This window comes from Oncorhynchus kisutch, linkage group LG13 (assembly GCF_002021735.2).
Source record: "Oncorhynchus kisutch isolate 150728-3 linkage group LG13, Okis_V2, whole genome shotgun sequence".
Classification (NCBI taxonomy): Eukaryota; Metazoa; Chordata; class Actinopteri; order Salmoniformes; family Salmonidae; genus Oncorhynchus; species Oncorhynchus kisutch.
The window spans coordinates 53,994,276-54,016,222 of NC_034186.2; the positions used below are offsets into that span (position 1 = coordinate 53,994,276).

At 43.8% G+C, this 21,947-nt stretch overlaps 2 protein-coding genes across 3 annotated transcripts; one reads left to right on the forward strand and one right to left on the reverse strand.

Moving 5' to 3' along the window:
* The first annotated feature begins 90 nt into the window (after window positions 1-90).
* On the forward strand, window positions 91-10,244 carry LOC109901494 (PILR alpha-associated neural protein). Its single transcript, XM_020497494.2, has 6 exons — window positions 91-472; window positions 961-1,019; window positions 1,252-1,667; window positions 2,285-2,363; window positions 4,768-4,912; window positions 6,797-10,244. The coding sequence occupies exons 2-6, from the start codon at window positions 1,009-1,011 to the stop codon at window positions 6,980-6,982; spliced, it is 837 nt and encodes a 278-aa protein (XP_020353083.2). The 5' UTR covers window positions 91-472; window positions 961-1,008; the 3' UTR covers window positions 6,983-10,244.
* Window positions 10,107-19,975, reverse strand: LOC109902187 (COP9 constitutive photomorphogenic homolog subunit 7A). Of its 2 annotated transcripts, none has more exons than XM_020498328.2 (8): window positions 19,853-19,975; window positions 18,356-18,478; window positions 18,126-18,201; window positions 17,059-17,147; window positions 15,151-15,353; window positions 14,641-14,746; window positions 13,673-13,842; window positions 10,107-10,712 (listed from the first exon to the last, which is right to left on the reverse strand). In XM_020498328.2, exons 1-8 carry the CDS (start codon window positions 19,940-19,942, stop codon window positions 10,673-10,675), a joined length of 897 nt encoding a protein of 298 aa, XP_020353917.2. In that variant the 5' UTR covers window positions 19,943-19,975; the 3' UTR covers window positions 10,107-10,672. The 2 variants fall into 2 exon arrangements, with proteins under 2 accessions (XP_020353917.2, XP_020353918.1); XM_020498329.2 differs by having other exon boundaries at window positions 18,356-18,519; window positions 19,853-19,958.
* Window positions 19,976-21,947: the final 1,972 nt, after the last annotated feature.

Genomic DNA, 21,947 nt, shown 5'->3' on the forward strand with positions numbered 1-21,947 from the left:
AATATTTCTCCTTCATATTGTGTATCCCTGTGGTGGCACCTCATTTATTATGAACACTAGTTATTCTGTTTATCACCCCACTCAACCTGTCCTTGTGTAAATTAATGTATATTGATTTTCCTCCACCTCTCTGTCTCGCCACTCTCTGGCTTGTATCAGTGTTTTCTGAACATAACAGAATACTTTTTTCCTCTGCCCCCAAAATGAGAATATTAACGCCATCTTCTGTATCTTCATTATTTCCGTCCTCAAGTACATTTCATTTTTTTGCTGTCCTTTTAATTGAGCGAGTTAAAAGCATAATTAGCATTTCAATCTTTCCTACAGTCTCCCTCCGTCCTCCTCCTCGCTCTCTCTCTCTCTCTGACTCTACATGTCTCTGTCGCTAAGGCAACCAATGCCTTTTCCTACTCGCTCTCTATATCTCCCCCTTTCTCACTGTCTCCCTCATTCCCTCTCTCTTCAGCCAGAGGTAGGCATGTTAACTGATATCTGTCTGAGTGAATGTTGTGTGCGTGCTTGTGTGACAGTGAGTTGTCTGCTGGTGGGTGTGTGAGAGAGAGAGAGAGAGTGTGTGTTCCTGTCTGGTTGACTGAGTGACAGTGGTAGTAGATATGAAGTCAATCTTTCTGGAGCTAAAAGTACCACCTTATGGGACATTAGCCCCATGAATGCGTATGATGAATGTTTTGTGCACAGCGGTGTGCTTGCATGTCTGATGTGCGAACTGTATAAGCATGTGGCAAAATTAAGCGCTCATTTTGGACAGCCAGGAGTGCCACTGCCCAGGAGAGAGAGAGAGAGAGAGAGAGAGAGGTGTGTGTATTCCTGTACTGCCGTCTATGAGTGTCTGTTTACATTTTCAATATCAGTCAGTGTCAGAAGAGAAGTGAACCCTCCCTCTTTTTCTCTCTCTCTCTTTCGCTCTTCCTCTCTTTTCTTTTTCTTCTCTCCTCCCAGAGAGAGAGATGATCGGAGGAGTTGGGGCTCAGTGAACAGAACGAAGCGATGGAGAGATGGTAAGATGGAGAGAGTGAGCGGATGTTTAGACGGACACAGAGTCAGACCCTCTGGTTGTATGCATGTTGCATGAGGAGTCCAGTTAGACGGTGGACAATGCATTTGTAGTGTTAATCGTGCTCTATTTCTCATTCTGCCTCCCTTTTCTTTCTGCTTCTCTTTATTTCTCCCTCTGTCTTTCTCTTCTTTTCTCCTTCCTTCCTTTCTTCTCTCTCTCTCTTTCTCTCTCAGCTCCATCTCTCCTGTCAAACGACTGACCACCCACCGCTGCCTTTTCTTTCTCCTGGTTGCCGCGGTGACGCGACCCTCAACCTGTAACCGTGACAATGAGGGCGAGGGGCAGGTGGAGGCCTTCTCAGCCCAGCTGTCCATCACAGGACAGGTCACACCCACCCCTATTTGGTCCGTGGACTGGGGCCCCACACTAGCCCTGGAGGACGAGACGCATCACTTCCTGTCCAGCCAGGAAGTGGACCTGTACCACCATGGCCACGAAGTCCCCACGACAACCGCTGAGGCCTGGCTGCATCATCAGAGTGCACCGGGCAGCGTTTTGCCCCAGGAGCCCCTGGATCTGCTGGAGGCCCCGGACGCAGAGGGAGTGGAGGATGGAGGAAGTGAGGCGGAGGAGAGAGAGCCTGAGGAAGGTGGGCACCATAGAAATCAGTAAAGATTAAAGAAAGAAAGGATTTGTGTTGGTGGGCATGAGAATAGAGTGTTTTGGAACAAAGACATCAGAAGAACTCTGAGGGCATCAGGGAGTAACTTCAATTCCCACTGGGCTGGCTTTGTGTGGATGGATGGCTGTGTCTTGGTGGTGGAGAATGCTTAATAGAGTTTTCTGAACTCACAAAAACACACCAAAAGGAAATGGGTGACATCACACACCAAGCAATGGAATGGATGACTTCATCGGCTCATTCTCCTTTGAGTTTCTTTACTGACAGTATGGGAATTCTCGAAAAGCAGAGTTGTGTTTTTTTCTTACATCATTGCAGTTGACCTGGGTTATATTCATAAGGCACCAAACGGAAGAGAAATGACTGAAACAGGGATGGTCTACCTGGACTTGTCCAATAAGATACGCACATTTTTGTTTTTGGTTGCAAAACATTTCAAAGTGTTTTCCGTTACGTGCTCTAATGCACATGACACTGGTTTTCTTCTATTGTGCTTCTATTGTGCTGATTTCCAACCATGTGAACGGTAACTTGTGTGTGTGTGCGTGTGTGTACGTGTGTGCGTGTGTGTGTGTGTTCTCCAGTGGACCCTCAGTTTTACGTCACAGTGACCATCTCCTCTCTGCTCATCCTGACTGCTGTCATCATAACAGCCAAACTCTGGTAAGAATCCCACCCCCCCTTCTTTTTCTTTCTACCCCTTCTCTGAAACATAGTTGTTATGTACATCAGGGACCTTCAACAGTGTTATTTGTTTGAACATGGGAATGGTAAAACTCGGATCTACTGTAGACAGCGGATGAAAATACCTTCCCAATGTTTAAAGGCTTTCAGAGGTTGAAGGTGGTGCAATTTCAACCACTTCGGGTTGACGCTGTGTTCTCTTGTTTTCATATCATCTTTGATGTATCATTCACCTATAAAATCAGCTGGGTGTGCGTTGTGCATACTCTAACGTGAAATGAAAACTCTGACCTCTGGAATGTGGAGGAGGGCTCGTGCTGTTCGCTTCTGTTGTTTGACAATGGAGGTCTCTTCTTCCCACCTGCTCTCTCACTCTTTCACTCCTCCTATTCTCCCATTTCTCTCCATCTCTTTCTCTGACTTGCCCTCTTTTTGTCTCTTTCCCCTGCTTTATTTTCTTACCTTCTGTCATTCTGTCTCTCTCCTTCCTGTCTCCTTTCTCTCTCTTTTCAACCTCCCCCCTCCTCTCTCTCTTTTCAACCTCCCCCCTCCTCTCTCTCTTTTCAACCTCCCCCCTCCTCTCTCTCTTTTCAACCCCCCCCCCCCTCTCCTCTCTCTCTTTTCAACCCCCCCCTCTCCTCTCTCTCTTTTCAACCCCCCACCCCCTCCTCTCTCTCTTTTCAACCCCCCCTCTCTCTTTTCAACCCCCCCTTCCTCTCTCTTTTCAACCCCCCCCTTCCTCTCTCTTTTCAACCCCCCCCTCCTCTCTCTCTTTTCAACCCCCCCCTTCCTCTCTCTTTTCAACCCCCCCCTTCCTCTCTCTTTTCAACCCCCCCTCCTCTCTCTCTTTTCAACCCCGCCTCCTCTCTCTCTCTCCTTCCTGTCTCCTCTCTCTCTTTTCAACCCCCCCCCCCTCCTCTCTCTCTCATCCCCATTCTTCATCCTTTACTTTCATTTAGCTTCATCACCTTTCAGTAATACTGGGTTCTGGTTGATCCTTGATCGTCACACAGTATTCTTATCTTCTTCCCCAGTCTCCTATTAGTCCCAGCACTGCCCGGGCCAGCTCCAGATCCTCAGATAATCCCTCTGCTCACTGTGTGCCGATACACGATAAGCCCCATCTCTCTCTGTCGCTCCCTCCCTCTCCCTCTCTCCTTTTTTCTTCTTTCTCTCTCCCGCTATCTCTCTCTCTCTCTGTCTCCGCTGTAGGCTGGTTGAAATTGTGTGTGCTGGAAACAAGTGTTGTTGAGGTGCTTAATTGGAGCAAGAGTATCTCTCTCTCTCTCTGTCTTGTGTAAGTGTGGGCTTTTGTTGCAGTTTCAGTATGACTGTGAATGTACATATTGGGTAAATTGTGGTGAGGAATGGAGGGAAGGTTACAGTGGGAATGGAATAGGTGTTTGACGGAGAAAAGTAGGGGATTGAATAGAGACGAGACCGTATAGAATTGAATAGAATTCTGTTGATTGTGATAATGGAAAAGCAATCGATGTTGGAGAACGTTTCACCATGTGTGTGTGTGTGTGTGTGTGTGTGTGTACACACACACATGCATATGTGAATAGTTTACATGACTGGAACTGCATGTCTGTGATCTACAGTGTGTGGCTGTGAAAAAGTCTTTGTTGTGTGTGTGAGTGCTCCAAAGAGCTGTGTATGGTGTACCTGTGACTCTCACTGTGCCAACAACATCATAGCTCATACACGTGATTGGAATAATGTTTCCCCACATCAGCCCTGTATCCCCTTCTTCTCACGCTCTCTTTTCATCACTCCCCCTTTCTTCCTTTTCATTTCTCCCCCCCCCCCGATCCCCATTTCGGGAAGATAGCCTAGTGGTTGGGCCAGTAACCCAAAAGGTTGCTGGATCGAATCCCAGAGCTGACAAGGTCAAAGTCTGCCGTTCTGCCCCTGAGCAAGGTAGTTAACCCACTGTTCCCCGGGCGCCAAAGACGTGGATGTCGATTTAAGGCACCCCCCCGCACCTCCCTGATTCAGAGGGGTTGGGTTAAATTCAGAAGACACATTTCAGTTGAAGGCATTCAGTTGTACAACTGACTAGGTATCTCCCTTCCCCTTCCCCTTTACCTCTCTCACACCATCTGTTTCCTTCACCTCTTTACCCTCTTTCTCTCTCTCTACCCGCTATTTCAACCTCGACCACCACACTCTTTCTCTCCCTCCCTTTCTTGCAACCTCTCTCCTCTTCTCCCTCTCGTCTGACAGCGCTTTAATGAGTCAAATGAGTGCATTAACTCTCTCTCAGAGGCGTTGTAATGTGTTCTCCGCTGTTAAATGCCCATGTCATTCCCTCTTTTCCTCTCACTCAGTCTCGCTCTCCATCTCTCTCTTTTACTCCGTCTCTCTCTCTCTCTGCCAGTTACGACCGCAGCTGTTCCCAGCACCCGCCCCCGCTTTCCCGTGGCGTGGCCCCCCCCCCTCTCTCTCGCCCTCCCTCGTTCCCTGGCTCTGGAGGACAGCCGGCAGACGCTGCACGGCACCCCCTCCTTTACCGACAGGGAGAGGTAATGAGTCGCCTCACCAGCTCACTGGAGAGAGAGGGAGAGTGTTTGTGTGTATTTGTGTGGAGTTGTTAGTACATTGATTTGTGTGTGTGTGTGTGCGCGCTTTTGTGTCTGAATCAATTTATGTTTGCATGGATATATGTGTGGATGCATGTGTGTGTGTGTGTTTGTCAGGGAGTGGATGATGTGTCAAGGAGTGCTTGCTCCCTCTCCCAGTGTGGTGTATGAGCATCATAATGGTATATGTGCATAATCAGGCGTCAGTGTTAGTCTCTGTGGAGTACACAGGCCTGAAGTGTTATGGATGTGAGATGTATGTGTGTTTCAGAACTTCCTCTCCTATGAGTCACACAGCTCTGGAAGCAGTGAGCGCACAACCCATGAAATGATGTTTTTATAGCCGGGGATTTAAAGTTAATTTCAATCAGGATAATTGGACTCTACTCCAGTTCTCCTCGTTTCTCCTCTCCTTCTTGTCCTTTCTACCCCCCACTCCCGCTCCAGTTCCACTTTTCTCTCTTTCTTTCCCCTACTCTAGTTTTCTTTCCCCTACTCCAAATTCTCCCTACTCTAGTTATTTCACCTACTCCAAAGTCTCCCTACTCTAGTTTTCTTTCACCTACTCCAAAGTCTCCCTACTCTAGTTTTCTTTCACCTACTCCAAAGTCTCCCTACTCTAGTTTTCTTTCCCCTACTCCAAAGTCTCCCTACTCTAGTTCTTTCCCCTACTCCAAAGTCTCCCTACTCTAGTGTTATATAATACTAATAACGTATTATGTTCTAATTCTAGAAGTGCTATTTTCCCTCTCCTCCTCCCTTTTCCAGTTCTACACTTCTCCTGTCCCTTAACCCTTTATACAGTTCTACCCTTCTCCTGTCCCTTAACCCTTTTTCCAGTTCTACCCTTCTCCTGTCCCTTAACCCTTTTTCCAGTTCTACCCTTCTCCTGTCCCTTAACCCTTTTTCCAGTTCTACCCTTCTCCTGTCCCTTAACCCTTTATACAGTTCTACCCTTCTCCTGTCCCTTAACCCTTTATACAGTTCTACCCTTCTCCTGTCCCTTAACCCTTTATACAGGTCTACCCTTCTCCTGTCCCTTAACCCTTTATACAGTTCTACCCTTCTCCTGTCCCTTAACCCTTTATACAGTTCTACCCTTCTCCTGTCCCTTAACCCTTTTCCAGTTCTACCCTTCTCCTGTCCCTTAACCCTTTATACAGTTCTACCCTTCTCCTGTCCCTTAACCCTTTATACAGGTCTACCCTTCTCCTGTCCCTTAACCCTTTATACAGTTCTACCCTTCTCCTGTCCCTTAACCCTTTATACAGTTCTACCCTTCTCCTGTCCCTTAACCCTTTTCCAGTTCTACCCTTCTCCTGTCCCTTAACCCTTTATACAGTTCTACCCTTCTCTTGTCCCTTAACCCTTTTTCCAGTTCTACCCTTCTCCTGTCCCTTAACACTTTATACAGTTCTACCCTTCTCCTGTCCCTTAACCCTTTATACAGTTCTACCCTTCTCCTGTCCCTTAACCCTTTATACAGTTCTACCCTTCTCCTGTCCCTTAACCCTTTTTCCAGTTCTACCCTTCTCCTGTCCCTTAACCCTTTTTCCAGTTCTACCCTTCTCTTGTCCCTTTACCCTTTTTCCAGTTCTACCCTTCTCCTGTCCCTTAACCCTTTATACAGGTCTACCCTTCTCCTGTCCCTTAACCCTTTATACAGTTCTACCCTTCTCCTGTCCCTTAACCCTTTTCCAGTTCTACCCTTCTCCTGTCCCTTAACCCTTTATACAGTTCTACCCTTCTCCTGTCCCTTAACCCTTTTCCTCTGCCCCCCCCCTCTCTCTCTCTCTCTCTCTCTCTCCCTCTCTCTCTCTCCGTCAGGATCCCCGTGGTGAACCTCTGAGGCTTTTCTACGGGATGCGACGGGAAACGTCAACACCGCCGGAGGGTGTGCCCGCCGTGGCCCACCGCGTTCTTCTATTTATCTTTGACTGTGAAAATGAACATCAGGAAACCAGGTATCCAGCCATGGCAAAACCTCTTTTTCCCTCCATCCCTTCTTCCTGACGGAGAAAAGCCCAATCTCATCCCTTCCTTCCTGCTGCCATCCTCCCACGCCTCTGTTCTCCACTTTCCTATGGCTCTCTGTCACTGTCGACCGACCGAGCCTTCCGCTCTGTTTTATATTCCGTTGTCTGTACTGCCCCGGGCTGTAGCAGCAACACATGTACAGCTCCCTCTGCTTTATCCGCTTTGACTAATTCACAAGCAAACAGTGTTAGATATCAATAGAACGTTTCATTCCCGCCGGTGCCAAAACCGCATAGCTATATGGGGAATATTTTGGAATATTCATACAGCTATCTTGTGTAGCTGAACCTTGAACTATGATGAAATAGTGGACTTGGTTGTTGAAACTTAGTTGAACGTGAAATATGTGTGTTATCTGAAACTGAAATATGGGTGTTCAGCTAGCTGGTGAAGGGTTAAAACGATCTCTGTTTCCTAGGACTGAAGGGGGTATTTCACAAAGCTGGTTGGCAATGTTTTCGCCAGTAGCCAATGTGCTTAACACGTCACGGTCCAAAAATCGCTGTTTACTCCCGCTTGGAAGCTTGGAATGCAAATAGGCCCACTGCAGCTTCCACATTCGCAATGTCTTTTCTGGGTGTTTTTTTAATTCCCGAAATTATTCTCTTCATTTGTTCCTTTAATTTTCTCGCTTCTTTGCCGGTTCTCTTTGTTGTGCCTTTGTGAGCGTGTTATTTTGTCTCTGGAGCATGGGGATGAGCAGTGTTTTATATAGTACTGCTCTAATATAGGGTTGTGAAATTCTGTACTTTTCCCAAAACTCCCAGGTTTTTCAGCCAATCCCGGTTGGAAGATTCCTGGAATTAGGAGGGAAGGAAATACAGGAATTTCCCAACTGGGATTTCTGGAAAACCAGGGAACTTGCGGGAAGTTATCCTTGTTGTATATGACAATAGTGGTGTAAACAATGTGCAATACATGTTTGCATATATTGCAATCAGTACAATCAAACGATACATGTGGTACAATCAATGGTGGTTGCAGGTTAACATAATGGGTATAAATGATTCAGTCCAGAATTAATGAGTCATATTACCATCATCTGTTGTTTCTATCAAAATTCTTCAGACTTCAAAGCTTACACTAGTGTTTACTGTAGGATGTTAGGGTAATTTACCTGTCCAACTCTTCCACCAGCTTTGAGAAATGACCCTCTGGACTTCCACTACACTAGTACACATAGTGTTGTGACATCATACGTGACTCGTGTCGTTCTGCAGTCTAGTGTTCCTTGGTTCTCAGTAGCATACCTGTAGACGTGTGGTTCCACTGTATGATGGAAAAACAATAAAAATTCAACACTGGTGTTTTACCACGGTATCCGACTGGACTTTACTGGCCAGTGGCTTTGGGTCAGCCTTACAGGAGAACAATGGATATATCTCAACTGGCCTGAGTTGCCTCCTTTCCTTCATCCGTCCTAGGTTGAAGATACCCAGGTTATGACAACCTAATAATTCCACGAGGAGACTTGTGAAAAAGAAACAGATTCATGGGACAGGTGCTGTTGCTAACTAGCATCCCCGATCCCTTCGTTTAGAATCCTACCTCATTTATGCAAAGACATATGGGATATTACAATTATTATGTCTTAACCATTATCTCCAACCTAGCATCTGTACTAAACTTTATGATGAGAAGGAGAAGAGAGATTGTCATAAAAGAGACCAGGAAATTCACATGGGAGCCATGTGTTCTAATTGTGTCATTCAAATCCATTAACTGCGAGTTCCATTTGGCTTCTAGTGCAGATCAGAGCCATGTATTAAAATATAAATATATGGCACTGGTGCAGTTATACTTCCTGATCATGACAATCTCTCTTCTTCTCTATTTTATCCTAGGTCATGTCAGGTCTACACTACATCATCCTAAACTAATGTGCTTTCGAATCTGTAATAAGATACAGGAGAGCAAACCACTTTACACTGTTGAGACATACCCATAGAAAATCCTACATTTACTGGAAGTATTAGAAGCTGCGGTGTGAGAGAGACAGAGGACAGTGTCTGCTGTTGCTTTTTCATTTCCTCTGGGCATTTTAATGATCAATCAAAGTAATTGATTGGCTGAAGTCCACTCCAAAGTTAACTACTGGCTGATTATGAGTCCAACCAGCAGACGCTGTAGAGCTCCGTAGTCTGTGTGTTTAAGGAAGGACACACAGTTAGGTATACACATGCAAAGTCACATCTGAAGTTTTACGCACAAAGTATCCCTCACAGCCACATAAACACACGTAACCTTTATTTAACTAGGCAAGTTAGTTAAGAACAAATTTACAACAGCAGATGCTGGGCCAATTGTGCGCCACCCTATGGGACTCCCAATCACGTCCGGATGTGATGCAGGATTCGAACCAGGGACTGCAGTGACGCCTCTTGCAATGAGATGCAGTGCCTTAGACCACTTCGCCACCTAGGTGTACAGCTGCTAAAACTCACAGCTCCCATCTGGTAGGAACCGAGCAAACTGTCAAACAGTAAAGCTCAATCACACTGACTGAAATTAACACGGCTATTTATAGAGAGGGACGGAAAGGGGGAGAAAAAAAGTTGGGAAGTGGAAATGGGGTTAAAACGGAATAGGATCATTTCCCTGTCTCTCCATCCCCCATTTCTCTCTCTCTCTGTGGGTTCCATGGGAGTTAATAGCTACCATTAACGTCATGCAGGATAGGGAGAGAGGGTTTTTAGAGAAAACAGAGGGAGGCGGAGGAGAGAGAAAGAAAGCGAGCGAGCGAAAAAGAGACAGGATTGAGCGTGTGATTGGGGGGGAGGGAGGGCAGACAATTCCGACAGGCAATTTTGACGGTGAAATAGAAGCTTTGGGCAAAATATACCGATATCAAATAGACACACATAGGGCATTCATGTCTGATGTGTGTATGTGGCAGAGAAAATGAGGCTGAGAGAGTGTGTGTAACCAAGCCGACTGATCACAAGGGTAGTTCCAGCGCTCTAATATATTAGTCTCTTTGGGGATAACCTAATTAAGGGTCTGACCTAACACAGATATCCCCCTTCTGTGAGTTAACATTTAGCTAGTGATGCAACCTCCAATTGCACTTTGAAGTATGCCCAAAAAAACAGAGACTAAATGAATAGAGGGGGTTCAATTTATTACCAACAATTAATATCCTGATTTTATACGTCTCAACTCAACCCTCAGAAGAAAAAAATACAAACAAACAAATAGTGTAACACAGAGTACACACATCAAATACACACATTCAGTTTCACTGCTTGTGACTCTGCTTCTCCTGATAATACACACAGCAGCGAAACTCTGCCCAGAGAAGATTATACTCGGTCTGTCTCTCTCTGTCTCTCTGTGTACATGTTAGAATGGGTTTGGGTCTGTGTATATACACAGTGCAGATAGTCCGTCTGTTTGGTTGTGTGTACACACCTATCAGAATGGGTGTCAGACACTGCAAGTATGTCTGTCTGACTCAGTGTCTGTATATACATATATACAGACATACACACATATACAGTGTGTGTGTGTGTGTATGCGCGTGCATGGATGTGTGTGTAAATCTTAGTGTGTTGTCTGTGCATTGGTCACATTATCAGTCTATGAGTCTGTGTGGGTCTATGTGTCTGTCCATCCATCTGACAGTGGATCAGTGGGGGTGTTCCGGGTCTTTCTGCATCTCTGCCTTCAGTTGGACTTGGACCAGATCTTCCCACTTCCACGGAGCCTGAGACCAAACAAAAACAGACAACAGTTATTACATTACCCTAAAATGACGTCTCCAACAAGCAGCCGTTTCTTCTCAAGTCCGGGTATCTCTTCACGTTGCAGCAGATAAACACCGCTCTCCAATAGACGTAGGCGTGTATCAAAGTGGAATTTCTACTGAAGGCAGATTGTCGCTCTGCTCCGAGGTCATTTCACACGCGGCACCTCGCGCTAGATCAGTGTTTCCCAAACTCATCAGTAAGCTTTGATTATTTGAATCCGCTGTATAGTGCTAGGGCACAAAAACGGAATATTCACCCCTTGGGGGTCCCCAGGACCGAGAAACAATACGCTAGATGATTGATCCCTGCATGTCAGTGTGTGTGTGGGGGTCCCCTAAATCACTTTTTTTTTTTTTTTACTAATATATGAATGACTGCGGCTGGTCTAGCGTGTAAGACCACCGCATGCAGCACACATACACCAACCCAATGTGGGTATGAAGCCCGACCCCACCCTCCATCTCCCCGTCTCTGTATCCCCTCTCATTTCATGCAGTCTGAATCAAATCTACAGGTAGGAGCAGACCAGCATATTATATAACAGGTAGCGCATGTTCACAGTCCCCACTTCAAACGGCTTTTAAAGGCTGATCAATACACGCCTGTCTTCACTAAACAGAAGAGGGGTATGAGGAAGATGTCAGCTTGACGTCGAAACGTCAGTCACCTGTTCGCATCCTGTAGGAGGGGTAATACTACGATGCAAGCTAGATCTACTCAGCTTCAGTTAGCTTCACATTCCAGCTCAGGCCTTTATTCATTTTACGAAGGTGCAAGGTGGATATTGATCGTACACCCGCCGCTTACTCGTGCTGAGCTTGTAACTGCGTGTTCATTTCGAACGGTGAACTCTTTACAAAGACAATGCTAACACGTAAATCCATGGGCCAGTCGGTGACAATGCTAACACGTAAATCCATGAGCCAGTCGGTGACAATGCTAACACGTAAATCCATGGGCCAGTCGGTGACAATGCTAACACGTAAATCCATGGGCCAGTCGGTGACAATGCTAACACGTAAATCCATGGGCCAGTCGGTGACAATGCTAACACGTAAATCCATGGGCCAGTCGGTGACAATGCTAACACGTAAATCCATGGGCCAGTCGGTGACAATGCTAACACGTAAATCCATGGGCCAGTCGGTGACAATGCTAACACGTAAATCCATGGGCCAGTCGGTGTCACATTTTCATTTGTGCCCGAAATCAGAATGAAAGAAAGGTTATCTTGCAAATTCAGCAGGCTATGGTGGGAAATGGGCTGTTAGAAGTACCGTTTTTCTTTTATCACATATCGGAATGGCGTCTTTGGTGTGCTCGTCAAAGAACAAGCGCCTTTTACCCACTAACGTTACTATCGATAACATATTTTGATTAAGTCGTACAAATGTTTTACCGTGCGTGATGTTTCAAATGCATTCTGTCATTACTAAATGTGTAATGTGCTACGTCTTTCAACATTTCAAAAAAATGTACACAAAAAAAACATTTGATTAATAAAATATTTAAATGAGTCGTCTTCCTCAAATGAAGAGGATGACGACGCAATATTTACAGGGGGAGGCAATCTGATTTCATTGATTCTTAACTCGCGGCTCAGACACTATATTCAAATAAAAAGAGTTAGCCCTAGTCTGTCCCAGAGCAGGTTAGTTCTGAAGGATTCTTTGCTATAGAAATATAGCCACATTCATGTCACCGGTTATCCCGAGTTGAACCCAGAGTTGACCAAAGTTACCTTGCTAATTTCTCAAACCAGATTCGTAGTATAGGGCGATGGATAATTCAGTTAGCCAGCTAACTTGCCTAAATATTCTGGGGGGGGGGGGGGACTGGCTAACTCATTGAACGTGCTTTGTATTGCCAATTTCTCAAATCAAGCAAATAAATTCCTGGCTATTTTAGTTCAAGTTGTATGATAGTTGTAACACAACACCGTTATGAACAAGGTTTGCTTATGATGGCCTTTGGTTCAACTCATTACGCCACATATTATTGCAGGGATGTTTAAATTACAATGTTGGCAAACAAATGACTATTACTGTACTACTCCTACCACAAGAAGGTGGTTAACAGTAGATACTGTGAATGCTTTTCATGTGAGGCAATCCAAATCTCCAGTTAAACTGTTTTCAGTGAATAAAGTCCAATGCCACCAAGAATCTTAAATCATCTCTACATTTTTCTTTAATTGTCAAAATTATAATCACTCGTTTAACTGGAACAGAAAAACTCATGTAATAAAAAATAAACATTTCCTTTTAACACCTGAAGCTTTTTTTATTTATCTTTTTTTACTCACTTCAGTGACATAAAAAAAAAATCCAGGACAGATAAGGAATTAGTGTTGTAATTGGCCCAGAAGAGAGAGGGCCACTGGTACCACTGTGAGTACCACTACAAAGCACAGCCTCTCAGGCTAATGAAGATACGCTATGCAGACACACACACAGTCACTGTTCCCACTTCCACTGGCAGCTGGCGTTTAAATGGATGTTTGTTGTACAAACAACCAAAATATTACTGTGTTCGAGTTGAAGATTCTGCGAAATGACATGAAATCCAGTGGTTGCATAATCGATTCCGTGCCGTTTGAATTCGTCTGAAGTGATTGGAATGTTTTTGAAAATACACACAAATGTTTATTCTTGCCTCGGCTTGAACCACACCTCTGCCGTGACCCTGGAAGGACGAGGTCATGTTCATAAGACACCTAGGACTGAAACAGGTATTACCTGGACTTATATTTTTTTGTTTGATGCGAAATGTTTAAAAAATGGTTTCTGTTGCTTGCCCTAAAGAACATGACCCTGAGGATAGCCCACCAACATCAAATGGTAACGCCTATCCCAAAAAAATAGACACACAAACAATTAAAATATGGGATTGACCTAAGGAACATCACCTTACTTACCCTTTGACCTTTGAACTCTTCTTGCCTGGTTGCCGTGGTTCCTGAGAGGAGGCGGGGTCTCGTGGCTCGGCCGGCTGGTCTGCATCCTGATTGGATGCGGCTCCAGCAGCGGCGGGGCCGGACGACGGGGAGGCGGAGCTGGCCTTTAGCGTTTTCTGGAGGTTTGACACCTGAGAGTGTGAAGGAAAGGTAAACTAATGAAGTTTAGGACAGAACAGAAGTGCCTGATTCAAACTAAGGCCGACTCGGAATGTACTGGGCTGTCTTGGATATTTTCTTCTCACAAGGTCCTTTCCAGCAGCTATGGTGGATGTGTAACCAGGCCAGCCCAATACAGCTTGGCTTGGCACTGGTTTGGCTCAGTAGTGTGAAAAGCTTAAGGTGTTGTTATTATTTCTAATAAGAAGAGGTTGGAGAGTAACTTCTACCTCAAGCTGGAGAAGACTGACTCAGAGGACAGAAAAGCCACCTCTGGCCTACAGCCTAAATAAAGACACTGGACAGAGCTCTAAATTGGACACTGAATTAGGTCATTGAGTAATGAGTATACGTTTTGCTTATGGCTTCACCTCTACCAGAGAGGAAGAAGAGAAGCGAGAGGGTTTACTCCAGCCAAAACCTGTCCACGAAAATAAGACAACGAAGTGAGGAATTTTTGCATTGAGATTAATGGGTGTCAAATTTGGTCAACAAAACATTTAATTGCTAATGTGCTATTGTATTGGTTAAGTTGTTTGCGAATGCAATGATATAAGTGGATGCACGTGCCATTTCAGCAAGTAGCAAAACGACTTTATAACAGAGTTGTGCCTCATTAGCTAGAATAGACCCACCAGATCTCGCCGCCTCCTGCCTGCCTTCCATCTTTGAGGACATGTATTTCCATTGTTAGAGCTGTCACTTGACTATCTTGTCAATATAATAGATGATCTTTGACGGTACCGAGAAAAGTGGCTACTGGTACTAACCTCTGTCTCCACCTGAACTTTGACCTTCAGCTGGCTCTCTCTGTATTGGTTGGCTCTGGTTACCTGCTCCTCGATCCCACACAAGACCGCCTCACATCCTGAACACCTGAGAGAGAGACAGATAATTATTTAGACACTGATATGACTGATCATACTATCTATTTTTATCCCATTCTATACATCATTTATTGTATCTATCATGTCCACTGTTTTTATTTTATTGTTTTACTATTTTAATTTGTCTCATTTAGAAATCGTATTGGTCATTATTATTCATCCACTGTAAGAAATGTGTTCTATAAATAAAGTTTAACCTTGTCCTATACACACACACCTGGGTTGGAGTCTATTCATGAGGTAAACTGAAATTGCACTTCCAATTCCATGTTGTTGGTTTTTTTTTTTTTTTTTTGGGGGGGGGGGTTCAGTTTACTTCCTGAATTTAAATGGAATTGACTCAAAACTCTGGCACATGCACGGCTCTTTCGCACATACATATCACTAACTAACCACTCCTGCAGTGTGTTTGCTATGTTAGGCAGCTCGTTGGGCCCCAGGTCTCGGCCCACGCTGCAGTCCACCTCCACCTGCTGGTTCCTCTGGTCCAGCTTGCCCTGAATGATGTCACAGTAGACCGCCTCAATCAGCAGGTCCTCCAGCTCCCGCACGTTCTTCAGCTCCAGCTGCTGCAGGAGCAGAGAGTAGGGCAGGCACTGGGGGAAGAGGGAGACAGAGAATGTCAAATTCTATTATGTTGGGTCAATAGAAGTGAACAGGCACAGGGAGAGAGAGAGAGAGAAAGATGTTGAATTTGAAATGCTCTTTATGATGTCAGTGAGGAGGGAGTTGAGTGAGGGTGGTGGGGACAGAGGGCAAGAAAGAACGTCAAATTCTACTATGTTGGGTCAACAGAAGTTACCTGGCACAGAGAGAGAAAGATGTTGAATTTGAGATGCTCTTTATTACTTCAGTGAGGAGAGAGAAGAGATGATGTACGAGTGAGGAATGGAAAGGTAAAAGAGAGGGGTAGCGGAAGGGAGGGCGGGTCAATATAAATTTACAAAACCATTACATCAAAATAGCTACCAGAGAGAGGAGGGGAGTGTTGAGTTTTAAAGGGGCAGTGCAAGAAAAAATTGGATATAACTTTTATTTATTTATATATTTCCATACTATTTGGTCAGAAATTGTGAAAATTAGTTTAGTTTCTTACAAATATATTTTGTAGTTATTTTCTTTTAATAAAAAGTGATTTATTAGACATATAGTGATGATTTAAAAATAAAATGACAAAGACTGCATGGGGGCTTTAGCAAGTCTTTATTCGGCAATTCAAGGATAGATTCACCCATTTGGAATGTTTTTGTCCATCTCTGAGCAATGTTCTGTCGATTCCCGGGGTCATTTCATGTTTTCATGTGTATCTGAGCGATTCACCGTTAAAGCACAGAAATACAGCCGGCCAAATAACTCAGATACACATGAAAACATGAAATGACCCCGGGAACCAATAGAACATTGCTCAGAGATATAACGATATAACATTTTAATGGGTGAATCTTTGCGTTAAGGTGTGCCCATACAGACATTCAATGTGGCATACTTATACTATGACAATATAAAAAAATAAGACAGAAAGACGAGACGAGAAATAGAGAAGGGAGAGTAATAGAGAAAGAGAGAAATGAATCAATAAATTATTTATTAGAGAGAGTGGAGAGAATGAGAGATGGGCATAAAGCAAGGTAGAAAGAGAGACGGGGGAGGGAGAAAAAATATGAAATGGGGATAGGGTTGAAATGAGGTGGTGAGAGAGCCAATCTTAGAGTTAGATGAATAGACAGCAGAGAGCAACAAATACATAAAGAGACAGAGAGCTCAAAGAAGAAAGGACAGGATACTTAACACAGTATCTCATAATGATTTAATTCTCAGCTGCTATCATTCTCATCTATGTGATATAAATAAAGTCAGATCACATCACAGACAGGCTCTTAATAAAGTCCTTCACAACACAGAGTAATGTATCTTGTTAATGTGTCAAAGTTACAAAGCAAGTTGTCTCATAACCACATCATTAAAATCAAAGTTGAGTGAATTACTTGCTATTTTTGGTACTGAAGCTTGCTGAGTATTGGTAGGAATACAATTGTAGGTAGGCTATTGGAGTCCATGGAAAAACTGCACAGAATTATTATTTGACCTGCAATTCTTTAATAACAAAATAAACAGAAAAACTAGACAAGATAAGTCTAGAGAGCGTTACCTTCAGATTAAATGGCAAACGGATGATGGCTATCATTATATTACATATCATTGTCAACTATTTCCATAATTATAATGTGAGTGACCCACATTGAGCGTACTAAAGCTAGCAGAGTAAGGAATTTAAAACCAGATGAATGGGTGGTACTCTACCTTGAGATTGGATGCCAGACTGATGATGGAGAGGTGACGGAGTTTATTCCTCTGAGCTGGGGTCAACTCTGGGAGAGAGGCTGCCCTCTCTGAAAGAATAACATACCACAAACAGACAAGGAAAAGAAACAGACAGCGAGAGAGCAACAGAAAGGGACACATCATGACAAACACAGGGGTACAGGCTCTGTCCAGGCAGAAACTGCTGCTGCCTTTTAAAATCCACAAGGGAATACAATGAAAAATCATTTGAGTGTGTGTTGCCTGCGTATGTGGTTGCTTTAAAAAAAACTTGAGTATTGACAGTTTTTCCTCAGTGCTCCATTTTGCAATTCTAAAAAGCACTATGAAGTGAATACGATGTGTTCACATAAAAAGATTTGTATTTCTCTCTTCCGTTTTTGCTTGTCTCTTATTAAGTCTTGTTACTAAATGTGTTGCTAAAGAATGACAAGTCCTTTACATATTCAGGTATTTCAAAGGATATCCATGATTTCATTTGGCAGTTTGTGACAATGCAACCAATTACAACCAATATGAATGTCTAACAAAATGCCTGAGTTAAGTCTGTCCCTGGTTGAGTCCCAATAATCTCTCCTTCCTCCTGAAGTGTCATTACTTCCCATAAATGTATAAGCATTGGATTGGTATAGGCAGGCTAGAGCAATGGTAGTCAACTGTTTCAGCGGGGACCCCATTTTTTCCAAACAGAATTTCTGGGGACCCCATTTTTTCACCAGGAATGCTAGAGGGAGTTTCCATATACCAGTTATTTAATTCCAAATCCACAAAGGAAAGTGAACAAGTGCATACTTCTAGAGAAAGGAGGTTATTGGGGACGCAACCTCTGTCGTGCAAATAAATTGTCACTTGGCTCCTGTATAGGATCAAAAAAAGTATTGTGGTTGACTCTCTAAATTACAGGGGGCTGTGACAACCTACAACCGTGATGGGAAGCCTGGCCTGCAGGGCCAATTGGCGGGGAGAGAAATACTGCTAATAATAAAACAGCTCCAGGGATATTAGATGACTTCTTTACACAGCAGCGCTGCCTGCCACTGTCATACCTTTATAGTCACAGTAGGTTCCATAGGCGAAGAGGTTGAGTAGCTGATACACTGGTGCGTGCGGGCCTGTCTCCAGCTTGGGGTAGAGGAGAAGGTGGGTGGTGGGGGACAGATAGAGGGGGCTTGTTATGGTCTCTAGCTATACCACCTCCTGTGAGAGCTGTGCCTTGATAATGGCTGTGACGGTGTGCTTGTTTGTGAGTGTGCTTACATGTGAGTGTGTGTGTTACCTCTCTGACGTTGGGCAGCTCAAGGATGTCTGAGAACACGTAGAGGCCTGGTGTCTCCAGCAGAGAGCTTATGGCCTGGGCCAACGCCGGGCCTGAGAGAGAGAGGAGCTGCTCTACCTCCATCTGAGAGAGAGAGAAAGACAGAGTGAGAGTATGTGCAGGAGCTAAAAGGACAGAAGGCAAACAGAAGTGAGTAGGAGAAAGACAAAATTAGGATAAGAGAAGTAATGACAGATAATGCAAGAGCGTGAGAGAAAGGGGGAAGATAGGAAAGGGAAAAAAAGAGACAGAATGTCTTGAATAAAATAGTTGGCCTTCAATGAACAGTTAATACTGCATATCTTACATTTGAGAGGCTGATCAACTTTTTTTTTAAATAGCAAGACAACTTTAATACTTTATTAATGTATGCCTGGAGCTCTGTCTAACCAAACAATCATATGAATAGCCCTTGTGGCAAGACTCCAAGTCAGTAATTCAATTTTCACTCTCATAAACTGATGTGTAGGCAAGTGTTTTGAAAAACACCCTTCTGGTCAAAGCTAGTCAGAGACGCAGATGATTATTTTACATCATTAAATGGGCCTGGCTTAATATGAATATGAAATTGGCCCTACTAAAAGCACTGAGAATGTATTATTTGAGATCTAACCTATTTGTATTTGATATGCTGTGCTATTTGGAGAGAGAGTATTAAGGGAGACACAGCAGTACTTACAAATAGCCTAGCTAGCTACATAGTACTAACCTTCCTTGGCTGGGCACTAGGACACTCCATGCCATTGTCAGATAATCATGACTTTGGACACTTGGCTACTACTTCACTATGTAGCTATTTAGGTAGCCAATTAACGTTACCCTCAAATAGTCGGCTACTGTAGGCTAACCTGGGCACATTCAGTAGGGAAAATATTCACTGACATGTAAAATAAGGAATCATGTCAGATCAATTCTATCTGCATCGTTCGACCTACTAAACTTGGCCCTAGTGTGGAGTGTTTTGAGTCAAGCTCATTCAATGCTGAGTCCCAGGGCAGGGACCGATTTTCGGACTAATACTAATGATAGCTAGCTAGCGTCACAGTCATGAACACCCGATTGCACGCTAGCTTAGAAGCGAGCTAACGTTAGTTCACTAGCTCTTTATAGCATATTTTCAAGAGAAATGCTACTTAAAAACGGGCCCAAAGGAGCACAAACTAAAAAGATTGCTAAAGTTTGACCCAATTAGGTAGCAACACTAGCACATAAGAGCTAACTTACTACAGTTACTACAGTATGACTATGATTTGATTTGATTTGAAGAGTCATGCTAGCTGCTGCTAAAGTTACCACAACATGACTGTAAAGCGGTAACGTTAGGCCTCTATCCTGCTTTTCGTTATCTACCGACTCAACTCTAACGTAGCTAAGTGGTGCAAGGGCAACCGTGCGATTACCTTTATTAAAAAAACAAGTTTACAAATATGTTCAAATAAAATAAAAGCAACAAATAACCTTATTGGTAAGCAAACTCAAGTTGATAGCCTGTCCCACCGATTCGCTCAGTTCCGCGGTCAGTGCACGTTTGACAACAAAGGAGAACATCCCTGCTCATTGGACGAAACGTGAAAAGGAGGAGGGTAGTGTTTGTCTTGACTGACAAGGGACTGAGCACAGTCTGGCTATAGAGACTGGTCGCCACAGACAAACCTGGCTGCCCAGAGAGGACAGGCTGTGCTCACTCTGCTCCAGGGGACAGGTAGAGACAGAGCTGCATTTCCTATTACACTGTGACAAATACTCAGACCTAAGAGAATATTTCTTTCCCAAAATTATAATTCAATACAAAGAATTTTAAACTATAAAAGATGAAGAAAAAAATCTAATATTTATTGGGTGAAAAGCCAAAATGTGCAGTTTTGGCAGACAAATATGTGTCCTCCAGCCACAACCTGAGGGACAGCCAGTGAAAAGTGCAAAGTAATGTCGATAATATTTCCCCTCTTGTTTTGTTTTGTCTTTAATACCACGTCAGGTCATATATCTCAGTCTTGTTGACACGGGTCTACTACCATTGCTTTAATATATTGTTGTTCTCATGAATATTGTTGTTGTAGTTGTTGTTAATGGTAATCCCATGTCCACTACTACTATTATTATTGCTGTTGATCCCACCATTTATTTATATATAAATATATATATATATATATATATATTATATATAAATATATAGTTTTATTTTATTTTTCGATATGTATACTTTGACAATGTAAGTAATAATGAACTTGCCATGTCAATAAAGTCAAATGAATTGAATTGACTGAGTGGACCAGATGGTTGCTTTTAAAACAGTGCCATCTGGTGGCAAAATATTTTCTTCTTTGATGTGGTTTATCAGCGATTGGCATCCAACCTTATGATGATGCATTACCGTCACCTACTGTACTGGAGTGTGTGCCAGAGTCAGGGAGAAACTAAATAGATAACCAAATATTTTAGACTAAATCTAATGACGTTCTACTCAATATACTATTTAAACTAATTTTCTGTATCCCTTTTCCTTCACACTACATCTCAGCCTCTCTCTTTCCCTCTGATTCCCTCTCTCTTTCCCTCTGATTCCCTCTCTCTTTCCCTCTGATTCCCTCTCTCTTTCCCTCTGATTCCCTCTCTCCTTCCCTCTGATTCCCTCTCTCTTTCCCTCTGACCCACATTGTAGCAAGACATGCTCCATGCTCTCTGTTTCCTGGCAATAATCACATTTTCCTGTTGAATACTTTCCTATCACATTTAAGGTCTTATTCAACCGGCTGTGTCCCACCCTTAATATTGTATAAAAAAAATAGCCTCCTCTCTCCTGTCCCTTCCTGCCGTCCTCCCCTCCCCAACTTTCCTCTGTACTTTAAATAAATGCCTTCCCTTAGTATCTCTATTCCACTGCTCCTGCCATCTCTGCACCATCCACTGTCCATATCAGGCTTTTTGCCTCTGCTTTGCTCATTGAAACTACAACATCAACATCCCAACTAATAAGGGTTTGTTTAGCCAGTACATCAACTGCCTCGTTCCCTTCCACCGCCACATGGGCTGGGACCCAAAGTAAGTCGCATCTGTTTACCCATTTTTCTAATCCTGCCATGGGTTTGTTGTACCTCGTAAAGCAGGTCTTGTCTAGTCTCTCCAACACTTCTAGATCAACTACTGGAGGTGCGAGTAGCCGTGGTGGATTTACAGGAACAGTTACCGTTGGACTAAACTCCCTTCTGTACAGTCCCATCTCCTTTGCCTGGTTATTACCCACCCAAAGCTCATGTTGTGTATTCGCTCATGTTCCCAGCATGCCTGTCAAATCCCTTTCGCAGGAGGAGACACCCCATGTCCCTATAGGTTGACCCAATAATTCATTACCAGCTGCTGTCTCCTAATCTGCAATGGCATATCCCCCATCTCCACCTGTAGTGCAGCCACTGGGGAGGTCCGAAATGCCCCAATCCTTGCCTCTGTATGACATCTGTCCTTTCCAATGAGGTCTGGGCTGCCGAACCATACGCTATACTCAAATCAAATGTATTGGTCACATACACGTGTTTAGCAGATGTTATTGCGGGTG